The 16,591-nt window shown below is 43.2% G+C and overlaps 1 protein-coding gene across 1 annotated transcript in view; it reads right to left on the reverse strand.

Annotated features, from left to right (window-relative positions):
- Positions 1-16,591, reverse strand: part of LOC122998258 (latent-transforming growth factor beta-binding protein 2-like) — an 83,812-nt gene that overhangs the window by 19,060 nt on the left and 48,161 nt on the right. The window contains exons 9-26 of the mRNA XM_044375041.1: positions 15,372-15,446; positions 11,407-11,529; positions 11,123-11,287; positions 9,314-9,643; positions 8,456-8,475; positions 8,171-8,207; positions 7,592-7,684; positions 6,614-6,739; positions 5,979-6,107; positions 5,646-5,765; positions 5,236-5,355; positions 2,686-2,805; positions 2,375-2,497; positions 2,136-2,261; positions 1,903-2,028; positions 1,587-1,712; positions 1,284-1,409; positions 630-755 (exon numbers count right to left, since the gene is read on the reverse strand). Of these exons, the coding sequence (XP_044230976.1) occupies positions 630-755; positions 1,284-1,409; positions 1,587-1,712; positions 1,903-2,028; positions 2,136-2,261; positions 2,375-2,497; positions 2,686-2,805; positions 5,236-5,355; positions 5,646-5,765; positions 5,979-6,107; positions 6,614-6,739; positions 7,592-7,684; positions 8,171-8,207; positions 8,456-8,475; positions 9,314-9,643; positions 11,123-11,287; positions 11,407-11,529; positions 15,372-15,446 (2,211 nt within the window). The remainder of the gene's footprint in view (positions 1-629; positions 756-1,283; positions 1,410-1,586; positions 1,713-1,902; positions 2,029-2,135; positions 2,262-2,374; positions 2,498-2,685; positions 2,806-5,235; positions 5,356-5,645; positions 5,766-5,978; positions 6,108-6,613; positions 6,740-7,591; positions 7,685-8,170; positions 8,208-8,455; positions 8,476-9,313; positions 9,644-11,122; positions 11,288-11,406; positions 11,530-15,371; positions 15,447-16,591) is intronic.

Below are 16,591 nucleotides of genomic sequence, written 5' to 3' on the forward strand. Positions count from 1 at the left end.
CCTCGGCCTCGGTACAGATTGTATTTCTTAAGGAGAAAATAGTGTGGGCCATTGTTAAGTGATTGAGACGGCTCTGTTATGCCTTTGGGTGAACAGAGCGAGTTCAACAGGGCGAGCTCGCTGCAGTACGTGGAAGGCAGGGGAGTGGCTGACTTCATTTCAAATTAAGCCCTTAATATTTTCCATGGCATCAGAGAGACATCCATTAAAATCCTATCAGAGGCCGACTTGGACTTCAGCTTGTTTTGTAAAACTTTTTCCAAGCGCAAAGACACATATCAGTGGGGGATCTTCCTCTCCGGCTAGATCCACACTTCCATTCAAAAACACACCACAGTATATGCAACTAACCGAAGCCATGTTTGAATCCATTTAAATAATCATTCCTTTTCCCCTTCCCATGAAGTCATGACAGATCTAACCTCCCTGGATTCGTCAAAGCAGCCGTGTTACTGCATTGATCTCATAAATCATGTCATGCTAAATTACTGAGTACTGTAAAGATTTTCTGTAATCATACTCTGGGTCTAATACATTCCTTTTTTACTGAGGTCTAAATCTGGTCTATTGTTTACTATAGTGACAGCTCAAACTATCGTAGGCAGGAAGGTAAATAGAGGTTGTTTTACCCTCACAGTTGTGACCGTCCTCAGACAGTTGCAAGCCAGCTCCACAGCTCCTGCAGGTGTAAGATCCTGGTGTGTTGGAGCACAGCTGGCCCAGGCACACGTTAGCCACCAAGCACTCATCCACATCTGGACGCAAATACATGGAAACATCATAACACAGATTACCATCTCTGGCTTCAAATAAATACAGCTCGCCAGTTGTAATCACTTATATCGGTAATCACTGGAACTAGGAATTACAAATGTCGCCACCTCTATCTTTCTAGCTGAGCTATCTGCAGAACATTTGCCTGACATCATCATGTTCTATTTGAGGGCTGGTGTCTCATTGTGTTGAGCAAGGATCAGATGAGTGGTGCCAGAGACGGATGATTCCAGGATCCAGCTATGATGTGATGTCTAGGAGGTGTATTTTGGGATTTTGAGCTCAGATGATGGGGTTTTGTGTCCAAGCTGTCACACCTGATGCTGTTTACATACAACCTGAACCAGCTGGGAAAATGCTCTTGGCACATTCACCCTTAACAGAGACTCTGTTAGGTATGGAGGCAAGGCCTGGCATGTTTGGATGAAAGAGGATGCTACACGCACCTGTGTGCAAGTATACAAACATAACAAAGCACATTCCTGCACAAACACAGCCAAAAGTCTCACCGTCGCACTGTTGTCTGTCCTCAGAGACTCTGAAACCAGGTTGACAGACGATACATGTGAAGGAACCCTCTGTGTTTGTACATGTTCCTTGGGGGCATGTAGTGGGCAGCACACACTCATCAATATCTGGCATGAAACAACACAGACTATTAGACATTTATTGCAGGACAGGGGTGTCTCCACAGCCAAAACATCTAAATTCATGATGACAGGGAAGAACCACTATTCCCACCATCCTGAATATAAGATATATACAAATGTTAAACAGCAGTCCATTTAGATGAGTGGTGTTGATAAACCAACCTTCACAGAGCTCTCCATTATATGATACTCTGTAACCTGTAGGGCAGTTCTCACAGGTGTAAGAGCCTTCAGAGTTTAGGCAGATCCCGTTGGCACAGGTCGACAGGGACTGGCACTCATCAATGTCTGTGTGGAACACATGCACACCAACATAGACATGCTTGGACATCACTATAAGACTGACAAAATTCTGTTGTAAAGCAAAGAATTTGTCCTGAAAAACTGCTCAAATGAGATGCTGAAAAAGTCTTTAACAGTTGTTATAAAACGAATGTTTTTTTACTGAATGAGGAACACAGCTGGAGATTGATTTTACCTTCACACCTCTGCCGGTCTGGAGACACTTTGTAGCCAGCCTTACACCTGGTGCAGGTGTAGGATCCCTCCGTGTTGGCACACACCCCACCAAGACACAAGTCATCCTGAGCACACTCATTCACATCTGGACACAAAAAGACCCTAATTCACCACAACTGGGAAAAATCATCACTATTTACCAGTGTTTGTCGACAATTGCATCTCAGTGTAAATCAACAGAGGATTTCATACCTTCACATCTAAGCCCATCAACAGATGGTCCAAACCCAGGCCTGCAGTTCTGGCAAGTGTAGGAACCTGCAGTGTTGATGCAAATTCCCGCGGGGCACACATTACCAGTTGCGCACTCGTTGACATCTAACAAAAAGAAATAATTTGCAGACGTTATGCTGCTGTCGAGAGAGCTCCACAAGCTGTAAAGTATGCTGTGATGAGTTACACCCAAGAGCTCTAGATAATCCTTTGCAGACCTTCACAGGCTTTGCTGTCTGAGGTGACTTGGTAACCATGGTCACAGGTGCATTTGTGGGTACCGTCCAGATTGAGACAGCGGCCATGGAGGCAGACTTCTGGGAGCACACACTCATCCACATCTGGAGAGAAGATAAAGAGGAACAAAAGAGGGCCTCAGAAAATAAAAAGACAACCGCAAACTCTTTGTAGCCTTTTTATAAACCTTCAATGGTACCGCAAAGGCTTCTGTAGAAGCGCTGTGGAGAAATATTTACAGAGCTGTTACTTTGAGATGTTAAAAATGTCTGATCTTTTGACTGACAGTTACCTTGGCATACGTTGTCTAGTGTGAGTTTGTATCCTTGGAAACAGTTGCACCTATAGGAGCCCTCAGTGTTGACACACCTACCAGGACCGCACACAGTTTGGTTCAAGCACTCGTTAACATCTGGGGACAGGCAGAGTCAGGACAGGACACAACATGTACAGTATAAGTTTGTGATTTTAGGTTTTATCTTGCAACAACTGCAAGGGTTAGTTTACTCAAAATACAAAAAAAATATTTTCTCACTGAAACCTAGCCATCCAGATAGTTTTGGTTTTATTTGTCAAGGTTTTGAGATATCGGCCTGTGGGATTTTGAGACAAACATAATTCACCATAAGATGCATGGTTAAGGATCCCTGTGGGAAAATTTGCCATAGCTATAAAGATGTGTATACAAAATAAAGGTTGCAGTACAGCAGTAAAGGGGAAACAATTACAGCATAATTAGTGTGCAAAATAACAGCAGTCATTAAATTGCATCAGTGCACAGGTCCAAACCTCATTCATGAAGGCCTTTTACTGTTTGGGGTAGTAGCTGTCTTTTCCACTTCATGAGTCAGAACAGTTGACCCAGGAATTATACTTGTGGAAAACCTCATGCAGAAACATTATTTTATAGTGGAATTTATCAAGTGTTAACAAGAAGGTAAAGGTGTGGGGAGAGAAGGCAGTCCGATGATGTGAGAGTAAGAGACAATAAAGAAGGAGCAGAAGGAGGAGGAGGAAGGGAAAACGGGTAGAGGAAGGAAAAGTAAGGAGGTGGAGAGAGGACGTTACTGAGAGGTGATAGACACGGCCAAAGCACGGTGAAAATACTGCGAGAGAGTCACAGGCTGGGTTTTGTTTGGCCAGCCGCGGGTACTGCCAAACGTCTGTCAGTGTGGCCCAATGCTTTGTTTCTGCAATCATTCCGCATATCTCAGGCCTCTGCGATAAGCCCTGACAAGGGAATGGAGCTGTTTTCTCTATCACACCAGCAATTAGGCTTATCCACGTTTCAGCCAATTGGGCCCAAACTACTGTGCTGCTGTCAATTGACTGAAGCAAATACTGGAAACCCTGCACTCATGTTGCCTGTTTATGTGACTCCCACAGCGCCAGCCATGTACTGTAGGTCTGTTAGCAGTCTGAGTGGATATTCAGAGTAAAAATATTTACCTAATGTTATCCCTCATTTACCAGGTTCCTCTCAGTTACTATTTATACACCACAGATTTATACAGACTGGACAATATTAGTGAGCTGACAAACAGAAACTAGCTAAAGCGGTGTTTTCTCTGGAAGCAAAGAAAGCATGAGACTTTAAACAAGGGCACACATGCCAGTGATTTGCTTCCATCAGACATCAGGCTCACTGAAAAATCAGTTTTAAAGAAGTACCAGCAACTTCTAAAGTAAATTTCCATATTTTCCATCATTCATTCAGTCTCTCAGCCTTTCACATTTCTGGAATACTGAAGCCATAAGCTTGGGTTTCTAAACAAATTAGAGGGGTGCAAGGTCATAAAGAGGGGATGTGGTAAGTAACACCAGTCAGGCTGTTATGTAACTGGGCCACTTTCAGGATGGGAGCTTCCAGCGTGTTAGCTTAAACACAACACACGCCGAATGTAGTTTGTTGGCCTTTTGTGTATTCAAATCTAATAATCCGCAGTAAGATTTTTACAGTGGATCACAGACAACACTATGGGTGAGTGAGAGAATTTGTTTGTGTTGGGACCTCTTCGCAGAGGGGAATTGAACCTTTGACCTTCTCATACATCTCCTTTGACTGCTCAGCCTTCTCACCTAGCCCAGCAGTGGTAATAAAGCTTCGCTGGCCTCCACTGGGCCCAAAAGTACAGTGGCCAGAGCTCTCCAACAATAATATGCTGTTTGTTCAAGGCTGTGGCCAAGAGAAAATATTTGGACTCTCCCAAATTGAAGTATTATCAACAATCTTTTTACGGGGGCCAGTGATATCTAAAGATCAGCAATAACACGGCAAATGTGTTTAAACAATATTGGGGATATGCAGAGGCTGCTGGGCGGAGGAGTTGATATTTCATACGTAGAGATGCTGAATGGACAGAGAGGGCGGACAACTGAGCCCAGCCCATGTAATATAGCTATTATCACTGTGGTTTTGGGCTGTCGTTTGGGCCCAGTAGCGGTCCACAGTGGATATAAAACATCCAATGTAAAGTCCTTTGAAGCATGAATGCAATTTATTTTATATAATTTTCGTGCACATCAGCAGCCGGCATGTCCTTTTGAGCAAAAAGCCGCAATTCAGTAGAGCCAATTCAGCTTGAGCTATTCAGTGAACTGTGCATCACAGGCTGTCAGCAGGTCATTAACGGCACGGCTTGTTGCCATGTCGCCTTGGTTATTTTTGGTGATGCCAACTGGGAGCAGCAGCTTTGTCTACGTAAATGTTACCTAATACAGGAAGCTTTTACAGCGAGGGGAACCCAACTTATTTCCATGCAGTGGTTGGAAACACCCTTTGGAGTTTGGGAAAGATGCAGTGGTGCTGCTGCTGCTATGATGGGGCGTGGGCTTGCCTTACCCAGACATCTTTCACTGACTGGCCTGAACCCTGGGCCGCAGGCCTGGCACTGGAAGGAGCCGGGAGTGTTGATGCAGACACCGTTGGGACAGGAGCTGGGATCTCTGCACTCATCTATATCTGCTCGAGGAGAAGGTGAGACATGAAAATAATCATTTGAATCATCAGCTATTATCAAAACAATTTGCACATCCATGGAGGGAAAAGAACGCGAGGTCACAAATGCTAATATATACAAACTGAACTGAACATAGTTTTCTTCTTGGCTCAGACTAGAGGAAAATCTACCAGGCTACATATAAACTCATGGCAGCAAACAAATAGGTTTGGCTAGCATTGTGCCATTACATTAAGTTGACTTGTGTGTGTGTATGCTTCAAAGGCTCTGTGTGTGTGTGTGTGCATGTCACCTTCGCATTGGCCTCTCCAAGACTTGGCATAGCCACTGTTGCATTCACAGGTGTAAGATCCTTCTGTGTTGATGCATTCGCCATTCTGGCACTTGTTGGGCATGCTGCATTCATTAATGTCTGCCAGTTTGAATGAAAACCAAGGAAAATGGAAAAGAAAGTGACTATTGTGTTCCACAGCATTAATTAGGGCAGGATGCTTTTTTAAATGAACAGCGCTGACAGACAAGAACCTGCAGTCTAACAGAAAGTTAGACAGCTAACAGCAGCTTGTGGTGTCTTTCATCCATCAAGAACATTATACATACTGCCGTCATGTGTGTTATGTCTTACCTTGACAAAACTTCCTGTTCTGAGTGATCACCTGGCTGTAGCCGCTGTGGCATTGACAGGTGTAGGAGCCATAGCTGTTAATACAGCTGCCCTTTCCTTCACATGGGTCATCGTCACACTCATTCACGTCTGCAAAGGGAGACAGAGAATGACAGAAGACAAAGAAGGAGAGGAGTTTTAATGCAACATTATATCGCAGCTCCATTTCACCAGCAGAGACTGTTCACTTTCCAAGCTCTGACTTTGGAGCTCCTCTACTGTACAGGCATTCCTCTGTGATGGGCCCGAGCCCAGCCGATTGCAGCAGAGGCTGCAGCCAAGGCCTTCACCGTGAGGTAAGGGATCACAGCACCGTGGCAGCTCTTTGGATGGCCTATACGCTGTTGTCAGGCATCACAGAACAGGTCAACATAAACAAACGTATCACTTTCATTTTGGCTCGCTTCATTTCTCAAGGCTTCTGTGCCGTGTAATGTTTGGTGTTGAAGCCTTGCTTGCACCGAGATGATGATAGACAAAACCGCCGAGGCCTCTGCTGTCAGCATGTGTGTGCTTGTGTGCTCCTCCTTCTCTTTGAGTGTCCTACCATTACCCCTGTCTTAGTCCGTATGCCTCTCTCTCTCATCATTGCTTACCGATGCAGTTGGTCTGTAGCGCACTGAGCTTGAATCCAGGCTCACAGTGGCAGGTGTAGCCGGTCTGCACAGGAATACATTTCCCATGGCCGCATATGGTGGGGGTGGTTGCACACTTGTCAACACCTTAAGAAAGACCACAGATAGATGTGCACAGTCAATACTCAGATAACAGATAACAATATTGTTGACCTTGGGTTACGCAACATCACAGACACTAAAAAAAAAAAGAAGAAAGTGCATTCCACTAACACATGTTGCTCTCCATGGGAACCGTCTTACTGTTTTATAGGTGGGGTCTTGGATGAGAGGACAGGTTTTACAGCACTGTAGCGTTCTAACAGGTGGTATGGACCACTTACAAAGGGGTCGGCAAGGAACAGGTCATGCACAGTAGAGCCTAACATTACTGTTGTTCTTGTCTTTTTCCGTCCAAATGGACTGTGGTAAAACAGAGACATGGAACTGAGCCCCTGTGTCTGACTGAACTACGTCTTTCTCTGTAGGATTACTGTAAATTCTCCTCACTCCCTCGGTATCTCTATCACTCTTTCTCTCACTTTACCCGCCACCCAAACAGACTCTGTTCTGCTCTTCTTCCATTTTTCATAAATCTGGACTCTGTCCACTCAGAATAGCTTCACCTTCCAAGAGGCACACTTTTTCTTGGTTTTGTGCCCTCTCACCCTCTGTGCAGCACGGCATCTTCAAGCCAATTTGGCTTGAGAAAAGGGGTCAAATAAAAGCACAATACAAGCTCTCCTGGGCTAAACTCTGGGTAAGCCTACAAAAATGTCTTATAAGACGTGCCTGTGTCTGCCAGCAGTTGACTGAGAACAGAAAAAATGAGAGTTGAGTTTTATGCTGCTCTTATGCTCTTACACATGGTAGTCATACAGCTCCACACCCAACTGTCATTTGGGTTTTTAGATATATATTCAGTGAGATGGGACAAGCGCAGTTTAATGTATGTCTTACCTGTGGCTGTGGCTGTGGCTGTGGCTGTGGCTGTGTCAGTTGTTTCCCTTGAATCTGGCTTCGGGTAAATGCTGGTGGAGTCTGGAGAGGTTTCTGTTAAGTAGAATAAGGGTAGTTATGAGGTACTGGGTGAGCAGGAACAGAGACAACCACTGGCACACAAAGTAAGTTCTCTTTCTCTACAACCTAAACGATACACTGCTTGTTTTCCCAACCACTACTGCCTTTGGCTGTCATTCACTGACACAACTGTATAAAAATGATCTATACTTTTCTCTAGGCTAAAAACAGCACACGACTGGACTCACAGGACAGAGTCAAACTTCAGACTTTATTGTCAATGTTTTCACTGGCGCAAAGGCAGAGCCGACACAAGGACTAAGACTGCCACCGCTGTGCAGGAGTGAGCAATTTATAGAGAATACATCACGTCTGTGCCTGACTGAAAAAACAGGAAATCACTGTTAGCCCTTGAGCTTGGAGATGCTAAATCAAATCACAATAGAATAGATAACAGTCATAACTCTTGTTAACGGTGAAAAAGTAGTAGTGTATGAATAAAGGCAAAAGAACAAATACCTGGATATTGAAATGGTGAGTCAGTCACAACAGCTGGCTAGAAAACAAGCAAATATCACTTGTTAAAAAGATTTTGGTTACAGCATCGCACACTTATGTTCATACAGTATGTCTGGTTTTGTCTTCATATTCAGCGCTAATTAGCTGTGTGCATACACCAAAATGTGGTCTGAATAAGTTATGTAATCATAACAAACCCTCCAGCTGAGATAGCTAGAGCATATCGTTCTAAGATAAACATTTCAAAAGCATGTGCCCAGAGGTCGACAGGGAGGGAGAACTTACCGGGCTCAGAATTTCCACATCTGCCACGAGACAGAAAGAAGAGGAAAAGTTTATCAGTAGCGAACGTTGACATTCTGTTTGCATTAAGAAGCACCTTTACTGAATACACACAACATACACAACAACCTGTGTTCTCCTTAGGCACTTGACTTGCAGCTTTGGAGGTCTTTATTTCCAATAAAACAAAGCTTATGCCACATTTATCCTTTAAGCTGGGCAGAGAAAGCTGCATCTAAAAGGTAGTGCAGACAACTGGCCGAGGAAAAATGCAAAGAGAGACGAGGAAACAGATATCTGTGATAATGAAGACAAAAATCCATAAATATTTACGGAATTTTTTCCTGATATAAATCAAAATGTCATGGCTTAGCCAATAAAGTATCTCACAAGCATTAAATCAGGAAGATACATTTTCAGAAAATCCTGAGGATTTAGATGTATGGCCAGTGCGGATTACTTGTGTGTATTGCTGTGATGCTCGGAGGGGTTTCACTTTGATGGATGGGGGACATGAATACTACTCTGAATATGCTTGGTGCTGGATGAGGCATTTATTTATAGAGATGAAAACATCCTGTTGATGTTTGGATTCTTACAAAATCCTAAGCTACATCCCGTAAAAAATTCCTATTGCTTAATCGTTCTGCTGCATTGCATAGTTCATACCAGGGACTGTGGTAAAAATGTTCAAGTGGTTAAGTGAATGCCATTTTTGGATGAGTGCAAGGCCTAAGTGCATAATATGTAAGGAACCTTCAGCAGAAACAACTATTCATCTATTTACTATTCAAAGTAAACATTTACCAACCTTAAAGTCAACTTGGCAGAGATGCAATGTACCAAACATTTTATTCTCACCTTCCGGCTGTGTAGGTGTCTCTATGGCTGGTTGAGAGGGATGACTTGGCTCCTGTGGAGTGAGAGGGTACTGGGGTGCTTGCGGTGTCTCTGGATACTCAGGGTACTGAGGTATTTCTGGAGTCTGTGGGTAGCTGGGATACTGTGGCCCGCTGGGCAGCTGTAGTGAGGGCTGGGAGGATGGAGGCTGAAAGTGGGTGGGGCTCTGCTCCTCCCAAGACACTCCTGTGCTCTGCAGAACACCGTGCTCCAGCTGTCTCAGAGAAATCTGCACATCAGAGCGCGAGTAGGTATATCCATGACCGGCTGGGCAGATCTCCTTGAAATGGTCTGCATTGTAGGAAACACACAACAGCAAACCATAAACCATGGAAAACATTACCTCTGTATCCTGCTTTCGAGCTCCTAAAGCTAACACGAAACGCTGCCAGAATATAATTGTAACTCATGTTTCTGTCTGATGTTCACAGCAATACCATAAGCCATCCGTGTAATACTGTTATGTTGAGCATGCTATGCTTTACTGTGTGCTATGAATGACGAGGTTGGGTTTCAGCTATTATTGCTGCAGAACTAGCTAGCTGGCAGGCCAGTGACAGCTGTCACAGAGGGTTACCAGTGGGGGGATTTGGAAAGATTGGGGGATATCTGCACACTAAAACAAACAGCCATGCCAACAAGGGAAGTAGAGCATCATGTAATACCGAATGACCTTTGAACTCTTTGGTGTAAAGACGTGCGAGTGAGAGGCTAATGGAGGATTGGCTGGCTAGATAAAAGGAGGGAGACTGCACCTCTTTGTGTCTGAGCCCGGCAAACCTCAGCAATGGTGAATCCATTACAAGTGAGAAGCTCTGTGTCCCCTACCTGACCTGAAACCAGCAACTCTACGCCAAAAGAGTCTGGAATAGAGATATGAGTAATGACAGATATGTGGTCGCTGTAAATGCTTGTGTAAATGCAGGAAATGTGGATATGATAGGCTACTGAATGATGAATTTAAAGTGGAGGGAAATGAGGCTATATATGATCAGGAGCCACATCAGAGAAACTGGAGTAAATATGGAATGAAAGTCAGCAAGCTCCTGTTACGGAGTCTCAAGTAATGGGCCTGGCCTGCTTTGTTCAGAACACGGCTCTAACAGCTTGTCAGGCCATACAAAAGCCAGGGTCCGAGGAATCAGAGGCTGTGTGTCTGTGTACTGTGTCAGTCCTGGCTGAGCAGCACCATGGAGGTCTGTGTCTGTGATATCTGATCTATGACAATCCCCATGAATCACTGGCCAGTACAGACACTCCATAAAACCAGCCTGTTTCTCTCAGACTTTGAAGATTAGATCGGTATGAAAAAAAAAACCTACTTCCCATGTTTCACTTGGCCAAGCTATTTATTTCTGCTGTGAAGCTTTGCCGGTCTATTAGTGGGGTTTCTCTCTGAGGGTTGGAGTGATAACACAAGACTGACTCCCACTATTATGTAGTCTCCAAAATATGAAAACTGTTATGTTTTTGGTCCCTATCCATTTCAAACACATTTGGTTATTTTGAACTGCTTTACACGCCTGGCAGACAGCAGAATGTGACTGAGTGGTAAATATTCTTTGCCTGTTCTTTCACTATCACTGCTAGACATTGCGTAAGATTACACGTGACATTTTATATCTGCAAAAGCGTATAACCCTGCAAGATGTTCTTCAGCGACTACTGTCCAGTAAAACCAGAAACGGACTTTAGGTTTGCAGATTGAGGAAAAGACAAGTCTTAGAATTTAAACTGTGTGTGTAGTAGAGGAGTTTTTGGTGGTTATACCTGTTCCTGGCAAAGGGCAGCGATCACACCCAGCACCCCAGGCTTTGCCCACTCGGCTGCAGCAGCAGATCTGCTTGGTGATGTGCTGAGAAAGTGGCAGAGAACATGTGCCTGCTGACACTGATCTGTAGCAAAATGCCCTCTGGTCTGACACCGCCTTGTCCGCTGGAAAGAAAGTTGATACATCCATCACATAAACCAATGCAATACATAGCAAAATGATCTCAACCTTAGATTATGTTTTACAGATAGATAATGTTTTACAGACAATGAGCAATACTTACAAACACAGTGGCTCCTGGCAGGGTCTAACATGTAGCCTGGTTTACATGTGCACCTGTAGCTTCCTTTAGTGTTGAGACATTCAGCATTCTTACAGAGCCCAGGCAACAGGCACTCATTGATGTCTGTGAAACATGCACCACGTCAGTCATGTAGTATCTAGTACATTCAGATTATGGAAATATCATGAAGTCATGTTTTTCCCCTGACAAGAATTTTTTGAACTCCCACTGAACCCCTATGACTAAACTTCATACAAGTATCAATATCGGATTAAGAGCTCTTAGAGCTTTCAGGTCTGCAGACCAGCAATGATGTAAGGCTTCAGAAATAATTTACACCTTGAAAGGTGACAAAATATTGCAATTGATCATGTAGTCAAAACCACCAGCTGTTGGAAGGGAATGAAATATGGAAACTTTTAGGTTGCACAATTGTGTAAAACCAAGGAGGAGTGATGACACAAGGGAAACACATGCAGACCAGAATGCACTCAAAATAACTGAGATATTATAAACTCTCAAAGCTGTGGTAACCTTGACTTTGAAAGCTGGACAGTCAGGCGCACACTGAGGAAATAGTAGAATGTTGTATATAATCATTCTTCCTCCGCATCTTTCCGTTACAGTGTCCAATAAGGTCACAGCATCTTCCGCTTACGTCAATGAGTGAAAGTCATAAAGAGGTTTTTTCCCTCTGTCTGGCCTAAACCGTGTGCTGGAGCGATACGGGGGCCAGCAGAGTGTTTGCTTATTGCTCCAACAGCTCCCGAGTCACTAAGCCAAATGGAGGCAAGCAAGCCAGTTAATGTGCCAGGCAGGAGCATAGGGGGACATATTTCAGGCGCTTAGTCATGCGATCACACTGGGACCAGGCAAAGTTTGTTGTTCTACCGTGTTAAACAAAGAGTACATCATTAGGTCTTTTCCTATTGCTTTGATGACTGGAACCCGACAGCCTGCCACCACAGATTTTCCCAATTCTAATTAATCTGCTCTTGTTTTGTTGTTTTGCTTCCTGCTGGAAAAAGTGAGCTTATAAGGGATTGAGGCTGATAAATTCTGTGGACTGAAGCAAATCCAGGGAACGCCTCAATGTTTCTTCGTTGTTTACTTTACAGTTGTTTCTTCTTTTGTATCTCAGTGGCTCTTTGTTTCTCTTTGCACTTTTCTATCACTCTTACACATACATTTAAACTGAACCTGGCCTTACAATCACAAAGCATCCAGCTTCTATGCCATTACAGTATAAACAAGCCTGTTTCTCTATAAGCAAAGGCGACCTGTCACTGCAATCTGTTTGGATGAGCCAGGATGGGGCACATGCTGTGAAGACAATGAAGCAGACTGCAGATGTCATGCCTGCCTCTGCTGATATTAACACTTTAAAACCTAAAAACAACAGTATTCTGTATGCAGGTGCTGTGGGGGCTTGGGTTTAGTTTTAACAGCATGCTTTCTGGTCAGAGTTCAGGTCAGTATTGGGCTCAGTCTTCATCACATGGGGTCTTTAATCCCTGGTTTGGTTGAGTCCCAGATTAGTGCTATTGTTACAGTCTGCTGGTGGGTTGACTGGGATTGAAACTGACTTCCATGACAACCTGTCATGGCCAGCACTAATCTCAGCATCATTTTTGAATTTATGCTTGGTTGCTCTCATTGACATATTGTGGTAAGAGCCCAGAATCCATCAGAAGCTTGTATCATGACTGTTTTTATTGCTTCATGACATATATGAATAACTGCAGTACATCGAAAAAGTTTCACAACTCTGGCCTAAGTGACAACCAGTTTGCTGTGGCCTTACATGACCTTACCCGCTCCTAACTTCTGGAAAAACCAAGATTCACATTAACACCTGCAGAATTATTTATGGGCACTGTAAAGAAAACTGGCAGCATTACTCTCTTTATTATGTATTGGCTGTTATAGCCAAAGGGAGTACTGTATAACTACTTTGGAAGTCTTACACCAGACATAACTTATGGAGCCAGAAATGCATCCATTTAGAAACTGTGAATAGGGAATGCTCATTCCCAAAATACTGCCAGAGCAGCTATTGCTGGGAAAAGTTTTCAGTGGCTTTCTACTGCATAACCAGATACATCGAGGACTCTCAACCTGTTGACCCAATATGATAAATGTTAAATGAAAGTGTTTTTAAATTGTTTGTAGCTTTTATTAAGCTGATCCAAAATGTGAAAAGAGTTATGTAAGACTTCCATCATCTCATCTTTGAAGTGGTGTATGAGTAATGTGACCTGCTCCCAGCACCAGTTTACTGCCTACAATAGAGACTGCACATGCATCTATGTGGGCCTTTCATCTAACAAACACAGCTACAAATGGCCAATTCAGCTGACCTAGTTTCCGAGAAGCACTTTCTCAGAAGATAAGGAACCTTCTCTGAAGTCAGAGATCAGCATATGGCTTTGATGGGGCATCTTATCGTATCATAGTGTGAATGTTTCTGACCACAAGGTTCACCATAAGGCAGAGCAGTGCATCATGCCTGTTACCAAATGTGAGACAAGCTCTGCTCTTTTCCAGTAAAATACACTTCAAGCAGTGCCGACTAGAAGTCCCAGTTTGGCAAGCTGGACCCCATCCTGATAATGAGAAAAATCCCAGAAAAAGCAGGTTTTTGCCTTTTTGGCAATTGTTGCAAAACCTGAAATTAGAAATAATTTTTGGGAATGGAGCTGCCACTGAACGGGACAGAGACTTTAAAGAACTCCAGTAAATATTGTGGGTAACTGTCAGCTTTGCTTTTTTGGAACTCAAGAAATGAGCAACTGAAAGGGAGGAACATCTTGAAGCAATCATACAAGAAAAGCATGAATAATAGAAAGCTAAATTTCCACATTTGTTGGCTAGTTGACACACTATTGGAAAATAAGTACGTCCTTGTCCACAGGTCTTTGTTATATTAAAATATGTTTCCCAGGTCAATCATTACCTGAGAACATCAATAGGCCAATAGTGCTGTGCAGATCAGAAAACTTGTTGAACTTGCTGAACTAGTGGATGAGGCTACAGAGGTTACAGATGTAGTCAAAGCTGCCCATTGGACCATTGTTGTTGTTACACTCCACGGGCTTCAGCAAGCATTGCCCTTTGGATTATGACACCATTAATCAAGTCAGTGGGTATCAAGAGGACCTATAAATCCTAACTGTCATTGACAGAGCTTAAACAAGTAGATTGTCAGTAAAGCTGCATTTTGTTATTCAAAGTCTAAGCATCAGCTGTCAGTGCTTTCCCTTGTTCACAGATCAAGCAGCACATTTTTGTTATGTCTCTGAACCAAGGTTTATTTGTCGATTAATTCCAGTGTTGTAAACTAACACCACCAACAAATATAAATGGTCTGAATTCTACAGTGGATGACTGTATACAGAGCTACTGCTTCATGTACTGTCAGCCAGCTGACATCTAGCCATCTCTGGGATGCTGTGATAGAGGAAAACACAGTGTACATGCAGGACCTGAGTTTGTTTTAACATGCAGATAGATGGGTGAACTGCCAGCCATACAGCTTTTCATCTGCTGGTACACTTAGGGAGGCTGAGCAACAAACAAGTCTGCAACCTGAATAATACTTTTACCATAATCGCAGCCTGCTGTACCATTCTCCACTCAGAACCCCAAAGACCAATTAAGACAACAGCCCCATGCGCTTATTGGCTGCTGAACTCTGACCCTGGAGCAAGGCTAATTGTAGTCTTGAACTGATTCCCATAGGAGCCAGACATACAGCAAGGAATACTTTTATAGAAGTCCTCAGGGGTCCAAGTATGCATGGAAACATATGGGCAGTAACTTTTTATCACATCCATGCCATTATATTTAATAAAACTTAGTAATCCTATGTTTCTGTGATGGGTAAACTACCTATTCAAATATGCAGAGGGTTAAATCATATACATACATACTGTAAGCATTCTTCAACCTACTTTATAACTTACCTTGACAGTGTGTGAGATTCATCCTTTTATAACCTTTGGAACATTCCACTTGTCCATTTGCAATCACTGCGTATGCTGCAAACAGAAAATGAAAGCACAACTTTAGAGGAGCAAAATGATCTTACAGTGTAGTGCCTTTCTGTCACAAAGCATTGCATTCATTACAGAGGGAGCTCTGTGATGAAGACGAAGGAGCTCAGCATTAGGAGGGGACCATATAACTTACAGATGTGAGCATCTTGGCAAGAGGAAAAATGAGGGGACCCACAGCTGGGCCCCTTGGGACTCTAGAGTGAGTGTATGGAAATGGATCCCCATCAACTACATTTATAAGACAGCACTGCCATCCAGCAGAATGTAACGATAACACTCGACGTCATTTATAATCATATTACCTATAATTCTCCTCAACCCCCAGGGACAGATGAAGGAAGTGCTTATATCATAAATATGTTGAGGAAGCCTATGTGACAGCCCTGACCTTTATCATCAACCACAGTGCAAATCTACTTAAACAAGAGACTAATGTTTTAACTGTATAGACTAGGAATGACGATTAATGTACAGCGCACAGGAAAGTGATTGGCCCAAAACTTCTTTTTGCTTGTTTTGCCAAAGCAATAAAAATCATATGGAGTGTGCTTCAGGTGTATACATTAGAGGTTCACAGAAGAGCTGTAGTAAATAACACAGTGTGTCTGTTAATGCCCCAGTGCGGCCATACTATCAGTGACAAGAGGCCTGAAAACAGTGTGTCATTACTCATTCGGCACCCAGTCAAGCCCCAGCATGCTCCATTAAATGTACAGAGGTCAATGTGACTATCATGTGGCAAAGGGAGAGTCTCTCTTCGTCTTTAAGAGTGTGTGTGTGTATCTGTGTTTGACAGAGAGAGGGAGAAAAAAATCTTGTGTGTTCTATAGGTCTGTTCACGCTGAACAGAAACAGGGTGATTATTAGTTACAGATCTTTCCATTACATAAACTGTGATGAAGAGTTCTGTCTCATATAATGATGAAAGGAGGAGATCCAAATTTCTGATTTTGGAAGGAATGTGTGTGTTTAGGTGAAGACATATTGGCATGGCGAAACTGTTTCTCACAGTTACAGTCAGTCCAGATTATAGTCACATCTCAGAGAACTTAAAGCAATGATGGTAGAACTTGCTTCATCTTTCCTCCTGGTCATGATACACATGATTTTGTTTTGCACATATATAC

The sequence above is a fragment of the Thunnus albacares genome, chromosome 15 (genome assembly GCF_914725855.1).
Source record: "Thunnus albacares chromosome 15, fThuAlb1.1, whole genome shotgun sequence".
Taxonomy (NCBI): domain Eukaryota; kingdom Metazoa; phylum Chordata; class Actinopteri; order Scombriformes; family Scombridae; genus Thunnus; species Thunnus albacares.